Below are 23,699 nucleotides of genomic sequence, written 5' to 3' on the forward strand. Positions count from 1 at the left end.
CAGAGAGGATTCGAGTCCACGAGGGGTTGATTTTTGAGCCGAGGTTAAGGTCCTGGTCCAAAGCCCATTGAAGGCAATGAAGAGTCTTTCAGTTGACTTCACTGGTCCTTGAATCAGGACCTTCTTAATACATTTTGCTCACTCTCATTACCAGTGATTTGCCCCAGCTGAGATCAGAGCCTCATTGTGCTAGGCACTGTGCAGTCACATAGGAAGAGGCAATCCCTGCTCCAAAGAGCTCATTACCTAAACAGGCAAGGCAGACAAAGGGTGGGAGGGGGAAGTGAGTCACAAGGTCACTGGCTGAGGCAGGACTAGAACCCAGGTCTCTTCTGACTGCCAGGGCAGTGCTGTGTCCACTAGATCACACTACCTCTTGAGTTTTGCAAGGCAATGACTAAATAGGGACATCAGTCTGCAGCTGCCTAAAGGGATTAGATTTATGGATGTAAGTGGTTATTTAGTGTAATGCACAGTTTTATAACCAGGAGGATTGGGATGAAAATAATAAGCTGGACAAAAGCCCGAGGAAATGTACCGTAGGGAGCGGCCCTGCCCCAGCAAGGGGATGGACTCGCTAACCCAATGGGCCTCCTCCATCTTGAATGTCTAAGATTCTTTTGTTTCTACCCACGACGGAGCGACCGAGCCAGGCCTGTGCCGGCAGCCGGCCGCCCAACAAAGAGGAGCCTGTACCAGAGTGAATGCTGCTGCTGGGATCCTACAGATAATGAGAGAATTGTTCTGTCCAGGGACAGAGCGCAGTTCATCCCAGGCCTTGCCTCGGGCGGCTTTGCTTCTAGCACTGTAAAGATAGAGCAGGAGCCTCTTCGTCCAAATGGTGTGTGTGTGTGTGTGTGTGTGTGTGTGTGTAATATGGAATAAAAGGGCATTGGATAAACTGAGGGCACTATGAGGCAAATGATGCCTGTTCAGGGACAGGAATTAGGATCATGGGGGGGGGGGTGTTGAGGGAAGCAGGGGATATGTCAAGGAAGAGGGGATTGGCTAAACTGGGTTCTAATCCAGTGGTTTTTGTTGGATTGTTGGACTCTTTGTTGGAGCCACCTTGTGATGGACTGGTGGATGGCTGCTCCCATGTGTCTCCTTGGGGCATGGCCAGACACAGGTGTCGCCTTTGCGCCATTTGCTCTGTCCAATCCTTGACTGTCTCTGTGTTGTTGTGGTGGTGGTGATGCTCCTGTGCTTGTTTCTCATCTCAAATACTGTTACATCCCACTCATCAGAAGGCTACTTGCTGCTCAGGATGGTTGCGGGAGACTATTGGTTGCTTATGTGGGGCTGGGAGATGCATGCTGTCGTGGTGGTTCCTATTGGCATGGGAGCAGGGATGAGAAGCTGTGCGCCCAAGCTTCTCCTACAACCGGTTTCCTTAAGAGCTGCAGGGTGGCTTTCAAGGGTCTGCTCACTGCCTTGCCAACAGCCATTGGAGAAAATGTTTTGCAGTGGGGGTTTGGGGCAGATAGTGGATGCAGGATAATGCATCTTATCCTGTCCCCACTACTCCTTGCCTCAGCCCATCTCCCTCTGGATTGATCAGACACCCTTCCCCCCCCCCATGCTGGGATCCCCACTACCATACTGCATTTACCTTGCTAATTTCCTTGTTTGTTGGTGGAGTATTGTATAAAAGTCAAGTCAAAAATCCTACAAAGTCCAGCATACAGACTGTGGACCTCACTGATCTCACACCAGTGGTATGCAGGAGCCAATCCACTGAAGCCGGTGATGTATAACTGGTGTAAGTGAGAGGAGAATCAGGCTTGATGTGAAGCTGTATGCAAAGTGCCAGTTTGAGTTTTGTATTATTGGTTTATAAAAGAAAAGGATGTCCAGAGAGACCTTATTTTAAAAATGTGTGCAATTGGGCAGAGTTAAGGTGGAGCATCTGACCATTAAAGAGAAGCAGTGGGGCCAAGTGGGTAGAGCACTGGACTTGGACTCAGGAAATCTGGGTTCTATTCCCAGCTCTGTCACTGGCCTGCTGGGTGATGCTGGGCAAGTCACTCCACTGCTCTTTGCCTCAGTTTTCCCATCTGTAAAATGGGGATAATGCTGACCTCCTTTGTAAAGTGCTTTGAGATCTATGATGAAAAGTACTATATATGAGCTAGATATTATGACTAAGGTTTTACTGCTGGATTGCTTAGTTTGTCCACCATAACATTGCACAAAATGCTTGGGTTTTTTGGGTTTTTTTTTTTTTTGCATGGAACAAAGAAACAGAAGACTGGCTTATTTCATGCTCAGAAAGGCAGGATTTTCCATTGAGCTGGGAAGATTATAGTGAAAGGAACCCTAATTGCACTCCAGTTTCATGAGGACTCTACCATTGAAGAAAATAGTCCATCACACAGTAGCTACTGCTCGTCCAACAGAAGTCTAAGCCCTTACCTACACGTAAAGTGTAGATGCTATAGTTGTACTGAAAAACCTTCCTAGTGTAGACACAGTTTATACTGGCAAAAAAGGGCTCTTGCCAGCATGGCTTATTCTGGTTCCCCGAGCAAAATAAGCCATAAAGCTTTCATGCTGATATAACCATCTACACTTGGGCTTTTTGGCTGGCATAGAAATGTCTTTAAAAAAAACACCAGCTCCCCCCTCCCCCCCACCCACCCACCCTTCACAGATGTTACTATTCTGGCAAAGAGTTTCTGGAGATGGCTAGAGAAACACATTAGGACACTGGCTTAGTGGATCAAATCCATAGAGCCCCCCCCCGGTAGGATAGAGTAATTGGAAGGCAAAAGTAGCGTCTCTTTGGCTGACAAGTCTTGGGGAGCTCTGTGAAGAGAAAGGGTTTTTTTTAAGGTTGGTGGCTCCAGTCATCTCTTGTTTGTATTGTCTGCATCCCACAGAGTCGAGTGCCGCTGGCAAATAACATTGCCTAGCGCTGCTGGGGGAGAATAGTGCTGTTAAGAGCCTAGGGAGAGCGTAAATGCTGTCACACTGCTGGTCTGACAGCCATTCATAAAGCCAAGCTTCTCCAGTGAGGAAAGGCTGCTAATTGGGGGTGGAATTAGCAGTAACTTTTTGAATTGACCTCTTCAAATGAACTTGTTAACCGGATTTATCACAAAGAAGGGAAATGGGAGGGCCTGGAGGATCCTCTTCATTGTGTGGGAGAATAAATTGGAGATGTCCCTCATAACACAATGGCTGGAGCCTGAGAGCCCTGCCTCCTGTAGCTGCTCCATAGCCGTGTTTCTTGGAGCACAGAAGATTCCCAAGGGTTCTTCTTGCTTTCTGCCATTGTACAAATTCTTTTTGAAAAAGATCAGTAGCTAAGGGAATCCTTGGGAAATGTGAATGTATACGAATGAGTGAGTCCAGAGGAAATGCAGCGTTAAGGGAACTGGCTAACAAATTTACCAGACCACTGTTGGGTGGTTTTGGTTTTTTGAAAGCCACAGGGAATTGGCAAAAGCAACTCTAAGTCCTGATCTTCCACGAGGAACCTAGCGCGATCCTGACAATTCGCCTATCTTCTATCCCCAGGAAAATAACAAAATCTGATATTAAGAAAAGTGCTAAATACCTTGGGCCAAATCCCATGGTCCTTTCAATGGGAATTTTGACCGAATGAAAAAGGAATGAGCCTTTGGCTCCTAGGGGATAACAGAGCCAAGAGCAACAGACAGCCTGGGTGAAGTGAATAAGGCCAAGATTTCACCCATGATGCTTATAATGACTCGATCCTGCAAAGATTTAAGGAGGAACTTCCGAGATCTAATCCCGCCTCTGCTACTCACTTGTTCTGTGACCTTGGGCAAGTCCTTTCTCCTCTCTGCAGTTCAGCTTCCCCTCCTGTAAAATGGGGGTGATGACAGCTCCCTCTGAGAAAGAATTAATGTCTGTGAAGCATGTGGAAGGTGTAAAACGCTATGCTGCGTATGTGGTGAATATTGTTAGTGGGAGTCTGCAGTGTATCAGAGGGGGATCCTGGAGACCTCTGGACATGTTGTATGATCTAGACAGATCGATACTGTGGTAAAGCAGAGCCTAAACCAGGGGTAGGCAACCTATGGCATGCGTGCCAAAGGTGGCACGCGAGCTGATTTTCAGTGGCACTCACACTGCCCGGGTCCTGGCCACCGGTCTGGGGGGCTCTGCATTTTAATTTAATTTTAAATGAAGCTTCTTAAACATTTTAAAAGCCTTATTTACTTTACATACAACAATAGTTTAGTTATATATTATAGACTTATAGAAAGAGACCTTCTAAAAACGTTAACATGTATTACTGGCACGTGACACCTTAAATTAGGGTGAATAAATGAAGACTCGGCACACCACTTCTGAAAGGTTGCCGACCCCTGGCCTAAACAATCAGCCTAAAGAGAACAGAAGAGTGAAGCCAACATGTGCCAGGGGACGCACCTCTACCCTGTTTAAAACCAATCCCAAACCCATGGAGAAGTTTGGCTACCTAGGGCATACGCAGTGCCAGCATGCCACAGTTGAGGATGAGGTCACCCATCGTCTAGCCAAGACCAGCACTGCATTTGCAATGCTGTCACACCACCTATGGAACGGTAGGGATGATGAAATGAGCACTAAGCTAAATATCTGTCGGGAAGTCGTGCTTACAATTCTTCTGAGTGATTGTGAGACATGGACAACATATGGCTGCTGTGTTAGGAAACTTGTCAATTCCATAGGTGCTGTCTTAGGTGTGTTTGCAGGGTCAAATGGTGGGACAGGATTCCCAATATGAAAATCCTTAATCATCACCGGATGTCTTGCATTCAAAGCATGCTCGTTAAAGCTCAGCTGCGTTAGCATCTCATTCATACGGCCAACTCAAGGCTACCCAAAGCCATCTCTTTATGGTCAGCTAAAGAAAGGCACCCGTTCTCAGGGTGGCTGGTACAAACGCGATAAAGACACACTGAAGTCAAATTTGAAAGCATGTGTCAGAGCTTGGCCATGGGTGGCGAGCGTGTGCTAGTCAGTGACCAAGAGACATGTAGCAGAGTCAGGAATGATCCGGGTCAGGAGAGCAGGAAGTCAGGGGCAGGTGCCAAGTTGCAGGCAGGAGGCAAGTAGCGGAGTCAGGGATGAACCGGGGTCGGGAACTGAAGTCACAGTAAGGCAAGGTCTGGAGCAGAAGCAAGCAGGCAGTCTGCATCATTGCTCTAACAGCTCCCTGTGATGGCTTCCGGGTTTATAGACTGGCATGGGCCAATCTGTGGGCTGGGGAGGAGGGTGCCACTCAGTCCCCACTGGGTGGCACTTCCTGCAGTGCCTAGCTTCACGGGGCTCCCCAGCAGAAACCTAGCTTGAGCACCTGGTGGAGGCATCAGCGACAGTGGCCCAGCACCTTCATGGTCCCTGGTTCTAGCCCCTCAGGTGCTTACAGCACGTCACACTGATGTGCAACAGCCCCCACCAGAACAAGGTGGCAGCAGATTTGTCACATCTCTGTTAACCACTTTGAAGTGGGGCGCATTTACAGCTTATGTGAACAGTGCGAAGCAAGAGTGCATCAGCCTGCAATGGTCATGGACTGTCTTGTCTGTCCCACATGTAACTGTGTTTGCAGGTCTTGCCTTGGTCTGATCACGCATGTGCGGGTTCACCTGTTCTGTTTGCCGAGTCCTTGTAGCATCTCGTCAATATAAGACTCTGTCAGGGGGAGGGATAGCTCAGTGGTTTGAGCATTGGCCTGCTAAACCCAGGGTTGTGAGTTCAATCCTTGAGGGGGCCACTTAGGGATCTGGGGCAAAAATCAGTACTTGGTCCTGCTAGTGAAGGCAGGGGGCTGGACTCGATGACCTTTCAGGGTCCCTTCCAGTTCTATGAGATAGATAGGTCATCAGTCAGAGCCCTCTGAATGGACGCTGCAGGTGGTCCGTGTGACTGGAGTGGAAGAGTGAGACTGGGGAGGGCCGAGTTCCCTTTGTAGGTTGTCCATGGTCTCCTGCATAAAGCAAGGGGCTGGCAGGTGCAATAGAACCCAGGTCTCCCTGGGCTGCCGTGGTCTAGTGGTTAGAACAGGGTACGAGGGGGCAGGAGACTGGAGTTCTGTTCCTAAGTGGTACATAGCAAGAGAGAGCACACATGGCTCATGATTCTTTGGCTCTGCCAACAACTTAACCCATCCATACCTTGGTTTCCCCCGTGGTATAATGGAGAATACTTTTAACTTTGTAAGGAAATGAAAGGAGCAACATAGTAATAATAACAACTATTGTAGTCCTGGTCACTCCTTGTTGCATCTTGCACCACTAGACCTTGGTTGGGGGCGAGGAGGTGTTTTGGAGGGAGTGGAGCTGTGTTTCCCCATGGCTGTGACGCCTCCTCTTCCAGTCCCCTCCATCTCTGCCTGGTGGAGGCAGGGGCTGCAGGTTAACACATGGGATCACCGCGAATTTGAGAGCTGTTAGAAGAGGCTAGTCCCATTGTCTCCAGTTCACTTCGGGACAAAAGGAGCCAGCACTGATGAGGAAGGAGCTGTTAGCATCTTTAACGTGGGGAATCCAGCAGCGAGGAAGCAGCAGTCTCCCGGTAGCTGGGCTGGGAAGAAAGGCATGTTTGCTGCTGAGCTGGCATATGCGGGGGATCAGTAGCTGACCCTAGCAGGGCTTTTTTGGAGAGGGGCCTGAAGCTATGTTTGCAGCAGATAATGAGTTTTCCTATGTTCAGTCACACAGTGGAAGGCAAAGGGACACAGGGAGGAAGCAGCCAAGTGCTGTGGCTAGGAGAAGGCAGAGCTTTCTGCACTGTTGGAAGGCAGCACTAAGTTACAAGCCTGCAGCACCTCCCAGCTGAGGATCTTGCAGCCAGATGGATGTCGGTATCATCCCCATTTTATAGAAGAGGCACAGAGAGGGTTAAGTGATCTGCTTAAGGCCACACAGCAAGTCAGTGACAGCGCTGGGGAAAAACCCAGGAGTCTGAGTCTTCTGCCTGTCCTAGCGACGTGTGCTCTGAACTGGTGATGCAGGACAAGTATGCATCCAGTAGGTGGGGCAGGGCTGTTATCCCCATTGTACAGATGGGGAACTGAGACACAGAGAGACTTGCCCAAGATCCCCTATGGCAGATCAGGGAATTGAACCCTGGTCTCCCAGGCAAGTACCTGAACCACTGGCCCATCCTTCCCCTTTAGTCTTCTATTCGTCCCACTAGGAAATGATCTAACACTGTGATGCTTACATTAGAGACCCAGAGAGAATGAGTGTTTCAAACCTGGGCTGACAGTGATGAATTAAAGGAGAGCATCAATTGAATTGAAGGAGAACGTGCATCAAAGTGAATAAGAACGTGAGGCAGATAACCTTTGTTTGCCTTCCCCCGCCCCCCCCATGGTGCTCAGAGTTCCCATCCTGACCCACCCCCTCCCCGGCACACTAGATCTAATTGTGTATTGAGCGAGATGAATGGGAGAAGGAGATTAAAACACAGGTGACTGGTGCACAAAAGCCAGCGTGGGCTGTGTGAGGCTGATCAGTGTATTGATTTATGCTGCGCAAGCATCTTGGAGCTTGAGGGCAGGAGGGTGTTGTCCTGATGCTCCGTCCCGTCCCATCCCCGGCTCTCTCAAGGGCATGGTGCTGCATGGGAAGAGGGAAGCGAGTTATTTCCTTTGTCTTCCTGGAACCCAGGGAAAGACAGGAGAGAGAGAGAGAGAGAGAGAGAGTGTGTGTGTGATTCTTCTCTGGGTTTGTTCTTGGATTAAATAACCTCTGTCTCTGGCGCCACACAAGGCAATCTGCTCCTGCCGCTCTCTGGCCTGGGCTGTGTCACACGGGTGTGCTTCGCTCCTGAAGTGCGACATCTTTGCTGCCCCGTGCGGTCTCCCGTCACACACAGGAGCAAAGACTAGAAGGCTGAGGGTTAAGGCAGGCTTTCTATTTCACACAGACCTTGTCAAGATCAAAAGCCTGCCTCCGCATTGCTGGCCCTCGCCGCTTCAAACGCACCTGGATTTCTGTCAAAACCGTGCCTGCCGTCGGTGGGCCTTGGGCCCCGGCCTTCCCAGCTTGTGCAGACAAGGGGGATGCAAGAGATTTTAATTGCCTTGCCATGCTCTGGACTCTCTCCCCAGCCTGACCTCTTTGCATCAGCACAGAGCAAAGGGCCCACTTTGAAGCTGCCCCTTCAGCGTGAGGAGCAGCTAATTAGGCCCTGGCCTGCTGGGTGTGAGAAGTGACTTGGTTCACTCCAGCCAGGCAGGCTAATAAACAAGAGCTGGATTCTCCTCCTGGCTGGGAGGTTCAAGGCCAGGGTCAATCAGGGCCCAGTGGCCGTGTTTGGTAGTTGGTTGTTTGTATTGAAACCCGTTGGCCTGGCCTGGAACGTGACCACTGTCCATGAGGAGAAAGAGACTGTTCCACTCCTCTGCGTTCAGCAGCGAGATGGCGACTCATGGGGAGCTCTGAGGAGGCGGCTGGGCATTGGTTTCTATCCGAGCTCAGAGGCCAGTTTGCTGCTCGGTGGCGAGTTCAGGGCCCTGAATGGTGGTTTCCCCTGCAGCCCAAACGGATTGGGAGGAAAGCAGTTGGCAGAGTGTCTGACACCCTGCAGCGGACTCCTCCCACGCGGGGGCAGCTGAGGCCTCCAAAACTTGTTTGACTCGTGACTTATTTTTTTGCCTGTTTTAAGATGTCCAGGTTAGGCCTGGTCTCCACCACACCCGCTACCCCGTTGGGTGGTCCCGTGACCAGGTGCTAGCTTCCTGCTGTAGTTAAAATATCATCAGTCTTACAGCACCGGGAGGACGGACCTTTGAGCCGTGTTCCCAAGCCTTGCTGTGGCTCTGCTGAGTTCTAAGGCCCTGATGCTGAGAGAGACAGACCCAGGGAGTGGGGCCCAAAATGCCTATAAGGCAGCTTTTGTGCCTTCCAAATTCTGGCCTTAGGCGGCAGCTTGCCCAGCCCTCAGCATGAATTAGAGCAGCCTCTGGGCCTACTCACCACCTACTTGTGGTGACTTTGAACAGGCTACTGTGGGCTGCTCTGCCCATAAGAGCTGGACCTGAGAATGCTTTGGTCATATCCCTCCCCTTATATATCCCAGTAATCCAGGGGTTCTTAAACTGGGGGTCGGGACCCCTGAGGGGGACGCGAGGTTATTACATGGGGGGTCGTGAGCTGCCAGCCTCCACCCCAAACTCTGCTTTGCCTCCAGCATTTAGAATGGTGTTCAATATATTTAAAAGTGTTTTTCATTTATGGGGGGGGGGTCGCACTCAGAGGCTTGGTATGTGAAAGGGGTCACCAGTCCAAAAGTTTGAGAACCAAGATGGGGACGCATTCCAGCTGCTCTATGCTGCCTGGGAATCCCCCCTACCCCACCCAGCACCACCACCAGTGGCTGGTTAAGCCAGCTGTGTGGCCCCTAAATGGCAGCTCAGTTAAGGGGCTACAGCAGAGCCTAGAATTGGGGCCTAAGCATATAGTCCTGTTTACACCACCAGACTTAGTCAAGGGGCCCCATGTCCTAGCCCAGGCCTCAGACACCACAGCCAGCCTATGGGGCCTGTGCATGCAGCTGAAAGCTAAGGTTCCAGGAGTGGAATGAGTTTGGGAGGTCTTAGCCGCACCTGCCCTGCTTTTGTTGGTGGGACCCTGCTGAAGCGCAATGACTCGGCCCTTTGCTTTGAATGGAGCCCCTAGCAGCGAATGCCAGGCTGTTGCAGTGCAGATGGAATCTCCTACCTCGACCCTTTTCTTAGGGCAGGAGGACGCTGAATTCACGATGTTGCCTTGAGATGGGACTAAAATCCCTTCCCCGTGGCTCCCCAGACGTTAGAAGGATAAGTGTGTGCCCGTAGCACAGCCGTGCACCAGCTGCAGCCTTCCTTTTCTTTGTGTCAATAATATTGATGTGGAGCTCAGTGCTCAGAAACCCCTTCCTCTCCAGCACCATTGCTTTTGCCTCTTCAAATCCTTGTTCTCAAGGATGTCGGTGCCCCCAAAACGCCTGCTGCAGGATCGTGGAGAAGGAAGTTTTCTGGGGGGGAGGTGTGAGTGAGAGACTTAAAATTCACCCCTTCGTGCTTTCTCATGTTTTATTGCTACAGTCCCCCTGGCCCCAGTTGCCCTGGGGAATGCAGAATTATTTATTATAGATATTACAGTAGCACCTAGAGGCCCGGTTGCGCCAGGCACTGTACAACCTCAGAATAAGAAGCAGCCGCTGCCCTGAAGAGCTTACTGTCTACACAGCCCAGCCAGGTAACAGGTGGAGGAAGGAAGGATTATCTCCCCCATTTTACAGCTGGGGCATTGAGGCGTCGGTTAGGTTAAGTGACTTGCCCAAGGTCATAGAGGGATTCTGTGGCAGAGCAGGCAATTGAAGCCAGGATCGGATTGTCAGAGTGGCTGAGCACCCTTTCCTCCTAGGCTAGTTCAGTACATTTGGGCCTTAATGACTTTTCTGGAGTCCCACAGTGGACCAGAGCCGGGAACAGAACCATGCTCTCCAGACTGCCCTAGCTCCCGTGTCACGGCTGCTCTCGGGCTCGGGCCATGACTTTACAGGAGCGGGCTGGACAGCGCTGGGCCCCGTGGAGGAAGCAGCCAGCCCCAGTGGGGCCCTGAGCTGCCTACACCACCACTCCTGAGGGGAGAGATGCAGAGGATTTAAACTGACACCATGAATGGGCTGTAGGAGGAGAGAGCAGCCTGGCATACAGGCGGGGGCAGCAACATGGACAGCCCCTGAACAATGCAGCCAGCCCTATGATGGACCCACTGCCTCTGTGCTAAAGCCACCCACCCAGCGGCCTGCCTCTCCTGCAGCTCACCTGCTGGGCCCTGTGATATCCGCCCCGAGAGACGGCCATTCGATGGGGGCACGGAAGTGCCATTAGGTGGCCACTCGCCAACTCCACCAGTTGCCTGGTGGCGTCTCCCCAGTCAGCAGGAAACCTGTCAGGCTTGGCCACGAATGGCTTCATTTCCCAGCTCGGCCTTTTAACACCACTCTGCCGCGAGTCCTGTTTGAAGGTTGCTGAGGGAGGCCAGGCCGGGCCTGGCTCCATCCTGTGCCAGGTGATGCATCTACCAGGCCTTTTGGCCTGGGCAATCCTACACCCAAGTGGAGAGAAGGCATATCTGTCAGCCGCGCCTGCATCGCGTGGTGGCCTATGCTGTGTACAAGGGGAGTGTTTTGTGCCGATGGTTAATGCCAGGCACTGCTGCACATGGATCATTGGCAGAACGGGCAGCAGGCACGCTGGTTTCCCCAGCACTGCCCTGGGGTCAGACGCTAGACTGGCCTTCAGCCCCTTGGTCAGAGACAGTCCCCGCCTCCTTGGTCCATCTGGCACTGACTTAGTCCCTTTCGCAGGTGCCCTGGTATTGCCCCTCCCTGGCACGCTCCATGCTAGCAAGTTCTGGGACCCTTCCCCCGCCATAGGGCAGGGGCTGAGAACATTCATTCCTCTCCATTCCCTGCTGCCTATGGCTCCCGGGCAGTGAGACCAGCCCGTAGTTTGTGGCAAGAGCTACCCCCAGACAATGAGATTCTTTACTGGCACCCATCCCCAGATGTACGTGCCACTTGAGACATGTCGGTGAATCACTGAGCCTAGCCCATGGGGAGGGATGGGGCAGGGCATGTTGGGGGGGTGGGAGAGAGGCACCTGCTGGCAATTAGGGATTCCCTTTGATTCATCCCAGCCTGAGGTTTGGGGGACGGCTCTGGCCACGTGTTGCCATGGGGATGCCATTCACCTCCTGTCTCAAACCTCTGCCTTCTAATTGCATTTTCCCTTGGTTGAATTATTCACTCAGCCTCCCCCCAGCTGGGGGCCTGGAGGTGGCCGGATCATCGCCTGGGTTCTCGCCTCGGCCACATTTCACTCTGGACTCTTGTTCACTCCCGCTGAGCGCTCCATAAAGTCAGTGGCCGGAGGCAGCTGGCAGAGATGTGGTGATCAGCTCCACAGCCCAGGGCGCCCCGGAAGGCGCTGGGCTCTCGTGCCGCTGACATGGATGGGGTTTTATTGCTGCCTGCATTTCACAAAGAAAGGTACTGGCCAGTGGGCTGAATCAAGGTGCAGTGCTGCTCACGGGGTAGCCCAGCTAACCCAGCAGTGCCTGAGCAGAGCACTCCAGCACCTGGTAATGGAAGGGTGGATGGAGGGGAGGGAGTTCAGTCTTGTAATTAGGGCACGAGACGGGGACTCTGGGCTCTTTGCTCTGCCACAGCCTCCCTGTGTGACCTTGGGCAAGTTGTTTGGTCTCTCCATTGCCCAGCTGGGCTACTGCAGACTTGCCATCTGTACAATGGGGCTAATAATACTGCCTGTCTCCCACCCTTTGCTGAATTAATAATGAAAACATTGTAGCCAAGCCCTGGCTGTTAGAAACCAGGGTGAGAGCGAACATGGGGGCAGCCAGCCGCATCTCCTCACACCCTCTTCTGAGACATCTGCTACTGGCTTCTGTCACAGACCGGCCTCTGGACCAGATAACCACTGGGTCTGATCCAGGCTGGCCCTCCCTGTGTCCTTTGTCTTCTCTGGCTAGACTGCTTGCACTTTGGGGCAGGGCCTCTCACTCGGAGTATGTACAGCCCCTGGCACAGTGGGGCCCTGAGCTCAGCTGGAGAAGCTACTGCAATACCAATAGAGAGAGGAGGTCAGGAGGCCTTTCAGCACCAGGGTGCCTGGGTGTACAGCCATCCCAGGTCTGCGGTGGTTAAGCGTCAGGGTGACTGCTCCGAGAGCTGTAGGTGGACTGGTTGGGGGGCTGAGCCCAGCACCTGGTGGACAGCTGCCACCCATCCCAATTCACCCCACAAGTGGTGCTAACTGGCAGCCTTGGGAAGAGGCCCAGGACTGAAGGGGCCACGGAGTCTGAGCCCTCTCTTAGGCATGGTCCCTGCAGGTCCAGGCTGGAGAGGCATCCCCTGCTGCCTGTGCGGATAAGGGGAGGAGTCCGTCTCCAGGGCCGTCAATCAAGCCCCTTCCTCCAGCTCTAACTCTCATGCTTGTTGCACTGGCTCTAAGAGGAAAGCGAGCTGTACTCCATGCGCTAGTGCTGGGACCAAGGGATCCCCGGCATGTCTCCGCTCCGGAACGTGCGCGTCTGCATTCGGCCTGGCTGAGGTTTTCGTGTTGTGTCCTCCCATAGCTTGGAACGCTCAGTACGTTACCAGGGCTGGTCGAGGTGACACTATCTGTGAGGACCTCTGAACAAATCCGGCTGCTCTCTGAACCCATCTGCTGGAGCCGCATGTGTGAGAGAAATCGGCACAAACTGCTGGTCACGTTCAGGCTCTGAGCCCTTGGGGTGAGCGGCTGTCTGTGCTGATGGCCAAATCTAATCCATTAGAGGCCTGGCTAAGCCATGTGTCGAACTGGGCCAGGGCACTGGTTCCAACAGGGACCTTACCAGCATCCCTGATTTTGGACAGTCCAAGGACACAGGCGGGAGTTCATCTGTTGGGTTGTGCTTTAATCATCCCTGAAGAGCGCCAGGTTGTAGCCAGGTGCCCTGGCACATTGGGAATGGAGATCGGAGCCTCAAGCTGTGACTTTATAGCTCTCTTAACCCTTCGCTGCCACCTCGCTCACTTCCAGCTTCTGTCCTTCCTTTAGGCCAAACACGTGCCCTGCTCAAGCAGCAGTTTCCCCCCCACACTGGCCCTCCGTACACAGCAGCTGGTTAGGCAGGAATGAAACCCAGGGCTCCTGCCTCCCAGTCCCATCCTCGGTCCACTGGACTCCACACACCACCGGTAGCTAGTGCTGTATGCCTTGCTGCGGCTTGTTGTTGTATCAGTAACATGGGGCAGGACCGTTCCTGGCACGTGTGATTTGTTAGTGGGGGGTGCGCCCCTTCAGACTACAGTGTTCCTAGTGTGCCCTCTTCACCCACTGACTGTTTTGGGGCCTGATCCTGCCCATGTGAGTGGGGAATTTCACCATTAGCTCCAGCCTGAGGGGATAGCTGCACTGCACCATGTGTAGAGCTCACTGAGCTCGTTTTAATCAAGTCAGATCAAAGCCAGCTCGAGTAATACGAGCAGGGAAGCCTTGGCAGCAGGGGCAGCTGCACGGGCTAGTCGTGCCCGCCCGGCAGCCTAGGTACATCACGCCTCCGGCTTGCAGCATAGACACACTCTCGGATCTCTGGGCCCTGCTGCGGGACGGCTGTAAATCAGTCTCAAGGAGAGCGGAATCCATTTAAAAACAGTTTAAGCTCTCAAATCATTAACAGCCTCCCTGAGCAGACTTCCAAGGTACAAATGAATACATTCTAATAGGAGGCACGGAGCAGAGAGCTGCTAATCTGCATTAATTCCTCTCCCGAGGCTTCAGCCGCAGAAATGAGCAATTCAATACAAATCAAATCAAATGCCCAGGACTGATTGGGGGAGATGGGCTCTGCGGAGGGGCAGTGCACAGAAGCACCAGCAGGAAATCCAGGCTGCGGCAGCAGCGTTCGCTCGCTCTTGCTGCACGTCTGGTTGCTGGGGGACATTTTGTTAAGCGCACGCTGCAGTTGAGGCTGATGATTGGATGCTGTGTGCTTTTGAAACACGAGGGGGGTGTGCGTGAGAGAGAGAGAGACTCACCCACCTGAACTGGGGTTGTGTTGCCCCCTGAATTCTTTCTTCCCAGTAGTGTCAGTGTGTTCCCCAGAGAGCTGGGTTCTAGGCCCAGCTCTGGCAGTAGCCTGCTCAGTGACCTTGGGCAAGTCCGTTCTTATGTGCCTCAGTTTCCCCTCCTGATCTTTGTCTATTTAGACTAAGCTTTTTGTGGCAAGGACTGTCTCTTACTACGTGTACCCTCAGTGCCTGGCATAATGGGGCCTTGATCTCAGCTGGGGCGTCTCGGCCTTACCATAATTGGCCAAGTGAAGCGCGATTCTACAGTCAGCCGCTGTTTGAACGTAACACAATAACTTTTGAATGCTACAGCCAATCAGTTGTAAAATTTCAGGGAACGTGCTAGGCCTCAGAGAGCAGAACCCTGTTGAGTTTGAGGCAAAATGGAAAAACCGGATGAAAGAAATGGGGGACACACAGAGCCCCTGGCATCTGGTTAGCAGAGCTAGCAGCTTCAGCCAGGTCTGTAATGGTCTAGAAAGCAAAGAACCAGTTGATGGCACTGTTAACATCTTCCAGCATAACAAGACACCAGCCCACCCCTCAGCTCAGCTTTGCCCATCATCCCAATAGGGTTAAAAATGTTGGCACCCTGAATGACTTATCTACCAGACAGAAGGAAAAGAAATCAGAATGGTGGGGGGAAGGGGGAATCAGGGCCCCTGGCACTGGGCGGGGAATGGGGGACCCTGGTATGGAGGAGAGAGGAATGGGGCGTCACAGCCCCTGGCATGAGGGAGGAGGTGGGATGGAAGGGAGCTTGTGGGGGAACGGAGAGATCAAAGGAACCTTGATGTGGGCAGTGAGCTTGGCAGATTTGGGAGCAGGCGGCAAGGCATCACCGTTGGGCCTAACATCTGTGTCACCCTCCCCGTGTAGGTCCATATGTACGACCCATATGACGACTATTACCAGACAGTGCCCTTGGATTCCCACCAGACCATGTACGTCAGCTCAGGATACTACGGCACCCAGTACGGAGGTATGTGTTTCCCCATCATGGCCTCCCCCCAGCCCACACTGACAGTTGAGGGGCCCCCAATGAGGCGGGGGGTTAGCCAGAGGGCTGCACCCAGCATGCAGGAAACGGAGCAGATTTAGACACCCATGTTATTTACTTGGCAGTGTTCAGATTCCAACCTCTAGAGGGCAAGGCCCATTTACACCCCAGCCAGTCAAGCCACGGTATCATTCTTATTAAATTTACTGAGGGTTTTGCTTATTTCTGTGAATGAAGCAGAAGAGGACGCCTAATTCCTTCAGGAAATACGTTTGAGTTTTTGTAACTCTAGGTAGAATTCAATTCTGTGCGTAGCTTCACCAGGAAAGGACAAAAGGTCACTGCTCATTAGTTACTTGGCATCATCTCCTAGAGCTAAAATGGGGCAGTTTATAAAGAAGCTAATTTTTTTTTAAATTTAAAAACTAAGTTCCTACGGTATCCTAGCATTGGTCCAAATTGCATTGCACAGCAGCGCTGCTGCAGACTTCTGGGCCATTCCTGGAGTCATATGCAAAACATGATATTCCCTTCACGTATTTAATGTAACATAAATGCATTGACTTTACTGCTTGCAAAAGGTGCTGGATGGACACTCCCTGCTTTTGAAAGGTGCTGAGATACCATGGTGATGGGCACCAGCATCAGAACCTCATTACAGTCCCTTCTGGCCTTAAAATCGATGGGGTCAGATTTTTTAAGGGATTTAGGCCCCTAGAGACGCAGGTAGGTGCCTGAGGCAAATTGAACATCCTGCTAGGCTCCTCTCTGCATCTTTAGGCACCTAACTACCTTGGAAATGTGGCCCTATGAACCTAGACAGACAGGCCTAGAGACTGACGCTCTCTGTCTATCTCCTAATGGGTAACAGCTGCTGCCTCACCCTGTCCCAGTAGCGACCATCTCATAGGAAGGGAGAGGAGTTCATTCTGCTTAGTCCTTGGCCTCTCTGCGCCGGCTGTCAACAGGGACACCAGTTAGTGCCAGCGGGTGGTGCTGGTTTCCATGACAGCTAGGGACTGGACTGAGACCCAGCAAACTCAGTGCACAGAGAGACGGAGAGACTGCCGAGACTCATCAAGCCCTCGGATCGCTACCCCTTCCTGCTTCTCCACGTGGGCACCAATGATACTGCCAAGAATGATCTTGAGCGGATCACTGCAGACTACGTGGCTCTGGGAAGAAGGATAAAGGAGTTTGAGGCACAAGTGGTGTTCTCGTCCATCCTCCCTGTGCAGGGAAAAGGCCTGGGTAGAAACCGTCGAATTGTGGAAGTCAACGAATGGCTACGCAGGTGGTGTCGGAGAGAAGGCTTTGGATTCTTCGACCATGGGATGGTGTTCCAAGAAGGAGGAGTGCTAAGTAGAGACGGGCTCCACCTAATGAAGAGAGGGAAGAACATCTTCGCAAGCAGGCTGGCTAACCTAGTGAGGAGGGCTTTAAACTAGGTTCACCGGGGGAAGGAGACCAAAGCCCTGAGGTAAGTGGAGAAATGGGATACCGGGAGGAAGCACGAGCAGGAGAGTGCAAGAGGGGAGGACTCCTGTCTCAGACTGAGAAAGTGGGACAATCAGCGAGTTATCTAAAGTGCCTATACACAAATGCAAGAAGCCTGGGAAACAAGCAGGGAGAACTGGAAGTCCTGGCACAGTCAAGGAACTATGATGTCATTGGAATAACAGAGACTTGGTGGGATAACTCACATGACTGGAGTACTCTCATGGATGGATATAAACTGTTCAGGAAGGACAGGCAGGGCAGAAAAGGTGGGGGAGTTGCATTGTATGTAAGAGGAGTATGAGTGCTCAGAGCTCCGGTATGAAACTACAGAAAAACCTGAGAGTCTCTGGATTAAGTTTAGAAGTGTGAGCAACAAGGGTGATGTTGTGGTGGGAGTCTGCTATAGACCACCAGACCAGGGGGATGAGGTGGACGAGGCTTTCTTCCGGCAACTAGCAGAAGTTACTAGATCACAGGTCCTGGTTCTCATGGGAGACTTTAATCACCCTGATATCTGCTGGGAGAGCAATACAGCGGTGCACAGACAATCCAGGAAGTTTTTGGCAAGTGTAGGGGACAATTTCCTGGTGCAAGTGCTGGAGGAACCAACTAGGGGCAGAGCTCTTCTAGACCTGCTGCTCACAAACCGGGAAGAATTAGTAGGGGAAGCAAAAGTGGATGGGAACCTGGGAGGCAGTGACCATGAGATGGTCGAGTTCAGGATCCTGACACAAAGAAGAAAGGAGAGCAGCAGCATACGGACCCTGGACTTCAGAAAAGCAGACTTTGACTCCCTCAGGGAACTGATGGACAGGATCCCCTGGGAGAATAACATGAGGGGGAAAGGAGTCCAGGAGAGCTGGCTGTATTTTAAAAAATCCTTATTGAGGTTGCAGGAAAAAAACATCCCAATGTGTAGAAAGAACAGTAAATATGGCAGGCGACCAGCTTGGCTTAACAGTGAAATCCTTGCTGACCTTAAACGCAAAAAAGAAGCTTACAAGAAGTGGAAGATTTGGACAAATGACCAGGGAGGAGTATAAAAATATTGTTCAGGCATGCAGCAGTGAAATCAGGAAGGCCAAATTACACTTGGAGTTGCAGCTAGCAAGAGATGTTAAGAGTAACAAGAAGGGTTTCTTCAGGTATGTTAGCAACAAGAAGAAAGTCAAGGAAAGTGTGGGCCCCTTACTGAATGAGGGAGGCAACCTAGTGACAGAGGATGTGGAAAAAGCTAATGTACTCAGTGATTTTTTTGCCTCTGTCTTCACGAACAAGGTCAGCTCCCAGACTGCTGCACTGGGCAGCACAGTATGGGGAGAAGGTGACCAGCCCTCTGTGGAGAAAGAAGTGGTTCGGGACTATTTAGAAAAACTGGACGAGCACAAGTCCATGGGGCCGGATGCGCTGCATCCGAGGGTGCTAAAGGAGTTGGCGGATGTGATTGCAGAGCCATTGGCCATTATCTTTGAAAACTCATGGCGATCGGGGGAGGTCCCGGATGACTGGAAAAAGGCTAATGTAGTGCCCATCTTTAAAAAAGGGAAGAAGGAGGATCTGGGGAACTACAGGCCAGTCAGCCTCACCTCAGTCCCTGGAAAAATCATGGAGCAGGTCCTCAAGGAATCAATTCTGAAGCACTTAGAGGAGAGGAAAGTGATCAGGAACAGTCAGCACGGATTCACCAAGGGCAAGTCATGCCTGACTAACCTAATTGCCTTCTATGAGGAGATAACTGGGTCTGTGGATGAGGGGAAAGCAGTGGATGTGTTATTCCTTGACTTTAGCAAAGCTTTTGATACAGTCTCCCACACTATTCTTGCCAGCAAGTTAAAGAAGTATGGGCTGGATGAATGGACTATAAGGTGGATAGAAAGCTGGCTAGATCGTCAGGCTCAACGGGTAGTGATCAATGGCTCCATGTCTAGTTGGCAGACGGTTTCAAGTGGAGTGCCCCAGGGGTCGGTCCTGGGGCCGGTTTTGTTCAATATCTTCATTAATGATCTGGAGGATGGCGTGGACTGCACTCTCAGCAAGTTTGCAGATGACACTAAACTGGGAGGAGTGGTAGATACGCTGGAGGGTAGGAACAGGATACAGAGGGACCTAGACAAATTAGAGGATTGGGCCAAAAGAAACCTGATGAGGTTCAACAAGGACAAGTGCAGAGTCCTGCACTTAGGACGGAAGAATCCCATACACTGTTACAGACTAGGGACCGAATGGCTAGGAAGCAGTTCTGCAGAAAAGGACCTAGGGGTTACAGTGGACGAGAAGCTGGATATGAGTCAACAGTGTGCCCTTGTTGCCAAGAAGGCTAACGGCATTCTGGGCTGTATAAGTAGGGGCATTGCCAGCAGATCGAGGGACGTGATCGTTCCCCTCTATTCGACATTGGTGAGGCCTCATCTGGAGTACTGTGTCCAGTTTTGGGCCCCACACTACAAGAAGGATGTGGAAAAATTGGAAAGAGTCCAGCGGAGGGCAACAAAAATGATTAGGGGGCTGGAGCACATGACTTATGGACTTATGAGGAGAGGCTGAGGGAACTGGGATTGTTTAGTCTGCAGAAGAGAAGAATGAGGGGGGATTTGATAGCTGCTTTCAACTACCTGAAAGGGGGTTCCAAAGAAGATGGATCTAGACTGTTCTCAGTGGTACCTGATGACAGAACAAGGAGTAATGGTCTCAAGTTGCAGTTGGGGAGGTTTAGGTTGGATATTAGGAAAAACTTTTTCACTAGGAGGGTGGTGAAGCACTGGAATGGGTTACCTAGGGAGGTGGTGGAATCTCCTTCCTTAGAAGTTTTTAAGGTCAGGCATGACAAAGCCCTGGCTGGGATGATTTAGTTGGAAATTGGTCCTGCTTTGAGCAGGGGGTTGGACTAGATGAGCTCCTGAGATCCCTTCCAACCCTGATATTCTATGATTCTATGACACAGAGGCCGCTGAATGGGCAAGGCTGTTCTTCAATAGCTGGGTGGGTGCTGGCTGCTGTGGGGGAGAGCTGGATGTGGGGCTGGTGAGGGTGGGTGGTACTGGCATGGGGACCAGTGCTGGGGCAGGGGCTGAAAACTGAGGCTTATTGGTCCTGGGAGGGAGGCTGGGGTGTGCTGGCCTTGGGTGGTGGTCTGGAGGTGGAGGGTGATGCTGGGTTTTTTACTGGCACTGGAAGTGGGGGGCTGCCTGAGACTTACTGGTGCTGGATGGGGGATCTGCGTTGGGAGTCTGGGTTGGGGGGCTGGTTGTGGCAGAGAGGCTGGCTGAGGGGTTACTGGTTTTGAGAGGGGAGTTATCTGGGGGTTACTGGTGCTGGCTGAGAGGGGTTAGCTGGGGGGTTACTGGTGCTGAGAGGGGAGCTAGCTGGGGGTTACTGGTGCTGACAGAGGGTCTGGCTTGGGGGTTACTGGTGCTGGGAAGGTGGCCTGGGTTGGATGGCTGGTGCTGGCAGTGGGGACTGCCTGGGGAGCAGGGGATCGGGCTGAGGGATGTTACTGGGGCTGGGACAGGGGATCGTGCTGGGGCTGGGACAGGCGATTGGACTGGGGGGTGTTACTGGGGCTGGGACAGGGGATCGGGTTGGGGGGGTTGCTGGGGCTGGGATAGATGATCGGGCTGGGACTGGAACAGGTGATCAGGCTTGGACGGGGGATTGGGCTGGGGGGTGTTCCTGGGGCTGGGATGGGGGCTGGGGGGTGTTACTGGGGCAGGGGCTGGGGCAGTTGCTGGGGCTGGGATGGGTGATCGGGCTGGGGCTGGGACGGGGGATTGGGCTGGGGGGGTTGCTGGGGCTGGGACGGGCGATCGGGCTGGGGCTGGAACGGGGGGTCAGGCTGGGGGTGTTACTGGGGCTGGGATGGGCGATCGCGCTGGGGCTGGGACGGGGGATTGGGCTGGGGGGTGTTCCTGGGGCTGGGACGGGGGCTGGGGGGTGTTACTGGGGTTGGGATGGGCGATTGGGCTGGGGCTGGAACAGGGGGTCAGGCTGGGACGGGGGATTGGGCTGGGGGGTGTTCCTGGGGCTGGGCTGGGGGCTGGGGGGTGTTACTGGGGCAGGGGCTGGGGCAGTTGCTGGGGCTGGGATGGGTGATCGGGCTGGGGCTGGGACGGGGGATTGGGCTGGGGGGGTTGCTGGGGCTGGGACGGGCGATCGGGCTGGGGCTGGAACGGGGGGTCAGGCTGGGGGTGTTACTGGGGCTGGGATGGGCGATCGGGCTGGGGCTGGGACGGGGGATTGGGCTGGGGGGTGTTCCTGGGGCTGGGACGGGGGCTGGGGGGTGTTACTGGGGTTGGGATGGGCGATTGGGCTGGGGCTGGAACAGGGGGTCAGGCTGGGACGGGGGATTGGGCTGGGGGGTGTTCCTGGGCCTGGGACAGGCGATCGGGTTGCGGGAGGTTACTGAGCTAAGCAAGAGAAGCAGGGATGTTCCATGGGACGTTGTTTCAGAATTAACCCTCTGCCAAGCACTGGGCAGCTGCTGCCTTCTCTCCTGCAGGCCGAGGGGTCCCAGGACCCATGGTCCTGGAGCCAGTGTGCTAGTCTGCGAGCAGAGGGAGAGGCGGCTCCCATCAGAGCCTGAGCTTGTCAGACATTTACAGGAACCAAATCCCTGCGTGCCCGGCTGCTCCCCCTCCCCTCTAGCCACATCCCTAATGGTAGAGTGACATCTGGTGGCACCAACATGGAACTGCCCTGGCTGCGCCCACGGCTTCGGAGCCGAGCTGTCACAGACTGGATGCAGACGGGCCCTTGGCTCACCACAGCAGTGCAGGGGGCCAGCCCTGAATGACCTGGACCTCCGGCAGGGGTGGATCTGCACGGGGCTCAAGCAGCCGTCCCTGTCCCTGTCCCGGCGGGAGGGAAGGATGCAGGCCCTGCAGTGGGAATATACAGCAGAAATTCAAGTTGTTAATCCGCCCCTCATCGGGAAATCTGGCCCCTGGGAGATTCCAGCCTCACACCAGGCAGTACCCGAGCAGCGCACCCAGCACTGGGGAGGTGCATGAGGCAGCTCGGCTGTACACAAGGCCCCGCGGGAGCTCAGAGCCCAGAGCTCCTTGCTCACGTCTCCAGGGCAGCTGGTTCCTGCAGAAAGTGCGTTTGTGCTTTCCTGAGCATTAGCGCAATTGGTTCACTTGATTGGCTTATTCAGAAGTGGAAAGGAGGTGTTTCCTTTGTTTTGTTACAGGCTCACAGTCACCATGGCTTGTGTGCGCGCCACCGCACCCTGCTGGGTGGAAACAAATACTGCACTGTGTCATAAGCCCTATATTGCTCGTTGCCCCAGGAAATTCTGTCAGCTCAAGCAGTAAGGACCCCCCCTCCACCCCCGTTTACCTAGTCTGACCTAGCCAAGCAAGCAATGCATCACGAACCCTGCCCAGGCTCTCATCAAATGCTCCAAAGCAGAACCCAGCGCTCCCACTGTCCCCCAGCAGCTCAGATCACACCGTACCCTGGTGTTGAATGGGAGCCTGAGCAGCATTTGTGTGACAAGTATCAGAGGAGTAGCCGTGTTAGTCTGAATCTGTAAAAAGCAACAGAGGGTCCCGTGGCACCTTTAAGACTAACCGAAGTATTGGAGCATAAGCTTTCTTGGGTGAATGCCCACTTCGTCAGACGCAAGACATCTGCGTCTGATGAAGTGGGCATTCACCCACGAAAGCTTATGCTCCAATACTTCTGTTGGTCTTAAAGGTGCCACAGGACCCTCTGTTGATTTGTGTGACACCGAGAGGCAGCGCTCCCCAAGGCCTGGTGGAGTCGCTGTGTAGGCTCTGCACTGCTATAGCTTTACTCCTCTCCCACAGGGCTGTGGGAACAACGGCGTCCCTGGGCCCTCCTCCATGTTCACCCTGCATCTCCTTTTGTCTTTGCCCCTCAGCGCCTGGAGTGACTCACGTGATTGTCCGCGAGGACCCCTACCGCGTGTCGGGAGACCATATGGCTTTGGGCCTGCTGGCCGGCGCCGCCACCGGGGCCGCCCTGGGATCCTTCATGTGGATGCCGTGCTGGTTCTAAGAACTCGCTCGCCCGCGGGACGCCTCTGGACCAAGCGCTTGACCAAGAAGTTTGAGTTCCCTCCAGGCGGCCTGCGGGGCGATGCCCTATAACGTAGATCGTTGTAAGGTTCCCCTCCCATCCCCGATGAGTCCGCACTTTGCTTGGCATGCCTGACTAGGCGCATTGGTGGCATAAATTTTCCTTTGCCTCCTAACCCAGCAGTCATTTAATTTTCTCATCACTCAACACAATCCAGACGCCCCTGGCCCACCCTGACCTAGGCACTGTGCTGCCCACCCAGACCTCAACCAGGGCCAAGCAGAGAGCGCTGTTGTTCTGGAGGATGAACAGAGACCTCCGGTACCTCCCAGCGTCTTCTTCTGCTCCGAAATGACAGCTTCTGCTCCTGGCCCTCCTTCTCTGAAGAGAGGGACAGAGGAGGTGAGCACGGAGCCAGATCCTCAGCTGGTGTAGGGTGATTTAACGCCACTGATGTCAGTGGGTTGATGCCAGCTTACTCCAGCTGAGAATCTTGTCTCCATTGGCCCCCGGGTTTCAGATCCCTGTAGCGTACAGGCAGGGCCGGCTCTAACTTTTTTGC

The 23,699-nt window shown here is 53.3% G+C and overlaps 1 protein-coding gene across 1 annotated transcript in view; it reads left to right on the forward strand.

Moving 5' to 3' along the window:
• Positions 1-23,441, forward strand: part of PLEKHB1 (pleckstrin homology domain containing B1) — a 43,197-nt gene extending 19,756 nt beyond the window's left edge. Inside the window, exons 6-7 of the mRNA XM_065417628.1 lie at positions 15,475-15,577; positions 22,980-23,441. Coding sequence (XP_065273700.1) covers positions 15,475-15,577; positions 22,980-23,116 — 240 coding nt within the window. The 3' untranslated portion in view covers positions 23,117-23,441. The remainder of the gene's footprint in view (positions 1-15,474; positions 15,578-22,979) is intronic.
• Positions 23,442-23,699: the final 258 nt, after the last annotated feature.

This window comes from Emys orbicularis, chromosome 1 (assembly GCF_028017835.1).
Source record: "Emys orbicularis isolate rEmyOrb1 chromosome 1, rEmyOrb1.hap1, whole genome shotgun sequence".
Taxonomy (NCBI): Eukaryota; Metazoa; Chordata; order Testudines; family Emydidae; genus Emys; species Emys orbicularis.